Raw genomic sequence first — 1,768 nt, forward strand, 5'->3', positions numbered from 1 at the left:
ACACACTTCCACGGTCACACTTGATTGGTCCTATTCTCTCACATCTTATTCCGTTGCTCTTCACATATTTGTAGAATGTCTTGGGCTTTTCCTTAATCCTGCTCCCCATGGCCTTCTCATGGCCCCTTCTGTCTCTCCTAATTTCATTCTTAAACTCCTTCCTGCTAGCCTTATAATTTTCTAGATCTCTATCATTACCTAGTTTTTTGAACCTTTTGTAAGCTTTTCTTCTTGAAAAGATTTACAACAGCCTTTGTACACCATGGTTTCTGTAACCTACCATCCTTTCCCTGTCAAATTGGAACATACCTATGCAGAACAGCACACAAATATCCCCTGAACATTTCCCTGAGAACATCTGTTCCCAATTTATGCTTCCAAGTTCCTGCCTGATAGATTCATATTTTCCCTTACTCCAATTAAACACTTTTCTAATTTGTCTGTTCCTATCCCTCTCCAATGTTATGGTAAAGGAGAGAGTTGTGATCACTATCTCCAAAATGCTCTCCCACTGAGAGACCCGACACCTGACCAGGTTCATTTTCTAATACCAGATCAAGTACAGCCTCTCCCCTTGTAGGCTTATCTACATATTGTGTCAAGAAACCTTCCTGAACACACCTAACAAACTCCACCCCATCTAAACCCCTTGCTCTAGAGAGATGCCAATCAACATCGGAGAAATTAAAATCTCCCACTACGACAACCCTGTCATTATTGCACCTTTCCAGAATCTGTCTCCCTATCTGCTCCTCGATGTCCCTGTTACTATTGGATGGTCTATAAAAAACCCAATAGAGTTATTGACCCCTTCCTGTTCCTAACTTCCACCCACAGAGACTCCGTAGACAACCCCTCCATGACTTCCTTCTTTTCTGCAACCGTGACACTATCTCTGATTGGCAGTGCCACACCCCCACCTCTTCTGCCTCCCTCCCTGTCCTTTCTGAAACATCTAAAGCCTGGCACTGAAGTAACCATTCCTGTCCCTGAGCCATCCAAGTCTCTGTAATGGCCACAACATCATACCTCCGAGTACTGATCCACAGTCTTAAGCTCATCTGCTTTGTTCATGATACTCCTTGTATTAAAATAGACACATCTCAAACCATCAGTCTAAATGTATCCCTTCTCTTTCACCTGCCTATCCTCCCTCTCACACTATCTACAAGTTTTCTCGATTTTTGAGCTAACTGCCCCTTCTTCTGACTCTTAAGTTCGGTTCCCACCCCCCCCAGCAATTCTAGTTTAAACTCTCCCCAACAGCCTTAGCAAACCTCCCTGCCAGGATATTGGTCCCCCTGGGAATCAAGTGCAGGACACGCCTTCTCCAAAAGAGGTCCCAATGATCCAGAAATCTGAATCCCTGCCCTCTGCTCCGATCCCTCAGCCACGCATTTATCCTCCACCTCATTCTCTTCCTATACTCACTGTCTCGTGGCAGAGGCAGTAATCCCAGATTACTATCTTTGTGGTCCTGCTTCTCAACTTCCTTCCTAACTCCCTGTAGTCTGTTTTCAGGACCTCCTACCTATGTCGTTGCTACCAATATGTACCATGACCTCTGGCTGTTCACCTTCCCACTTCAGGATATCGTGGCCGCCATCAGAAACACCCTAACAAAAGGCAAGGCAGAAATTAATTGTACTCAAATGCACACAACAAAATACATCAATTTATTATTATGACTTGCAGAGAGTTAATCTTCACTATTCTGATTCTTGTTGAGTTACCGACCTTTGGAAGCATGTACTCCAATCAAGAAAAT

At 44.0% G+C, this 1,768-nt stretch overlaps 1 protein-coding gene across 4 annotated transcripts in view; it reads left to right on the forward strand.

Moving 5' to 3' along the window:
* The window catches only part of mkrn4 (makorin, ring finger protein, 4), a 39,282-nt gene that overhangs the window by 32,930 nt on the left and 4,584 nt on the right, over positions 1-1,768 (forward strand). For 3 of the 4 annotated variants that reach the window (XM_073030344.1, XM_073030347.1, XM_073030348.1), the window contains one exon: positions 1,522-1,688. The exons of the other annotated variant lie outside the window; for it this stretch is intronic. In XM_073030344.1, the coding sequence (XP_072886445.1) occupies positions 1,522-1,688 (167 nt within the window). Of the gene's footprint in view, positions 1-1,521; positions 1,689-1,768 lie in introns of those variants that run through there. 4 annotated transcript variants of the gene reach the window in all.

Source organism: Hemitrygon akajei, chromosome 27 (assembly GCF_048418815.1).
Source record: "Hemitrygon akajei chromosome 27, sHemAka1.3, whole genome shotgun sequence".
NCBI classification, from domain to species: domain Eukaryota; kingdom Metazoa; phylum Chordata; class Chondrichthyes; order Myliobatiformes; family Dasyatidae; genus Hemitrygon; species Hemitrygon akajei.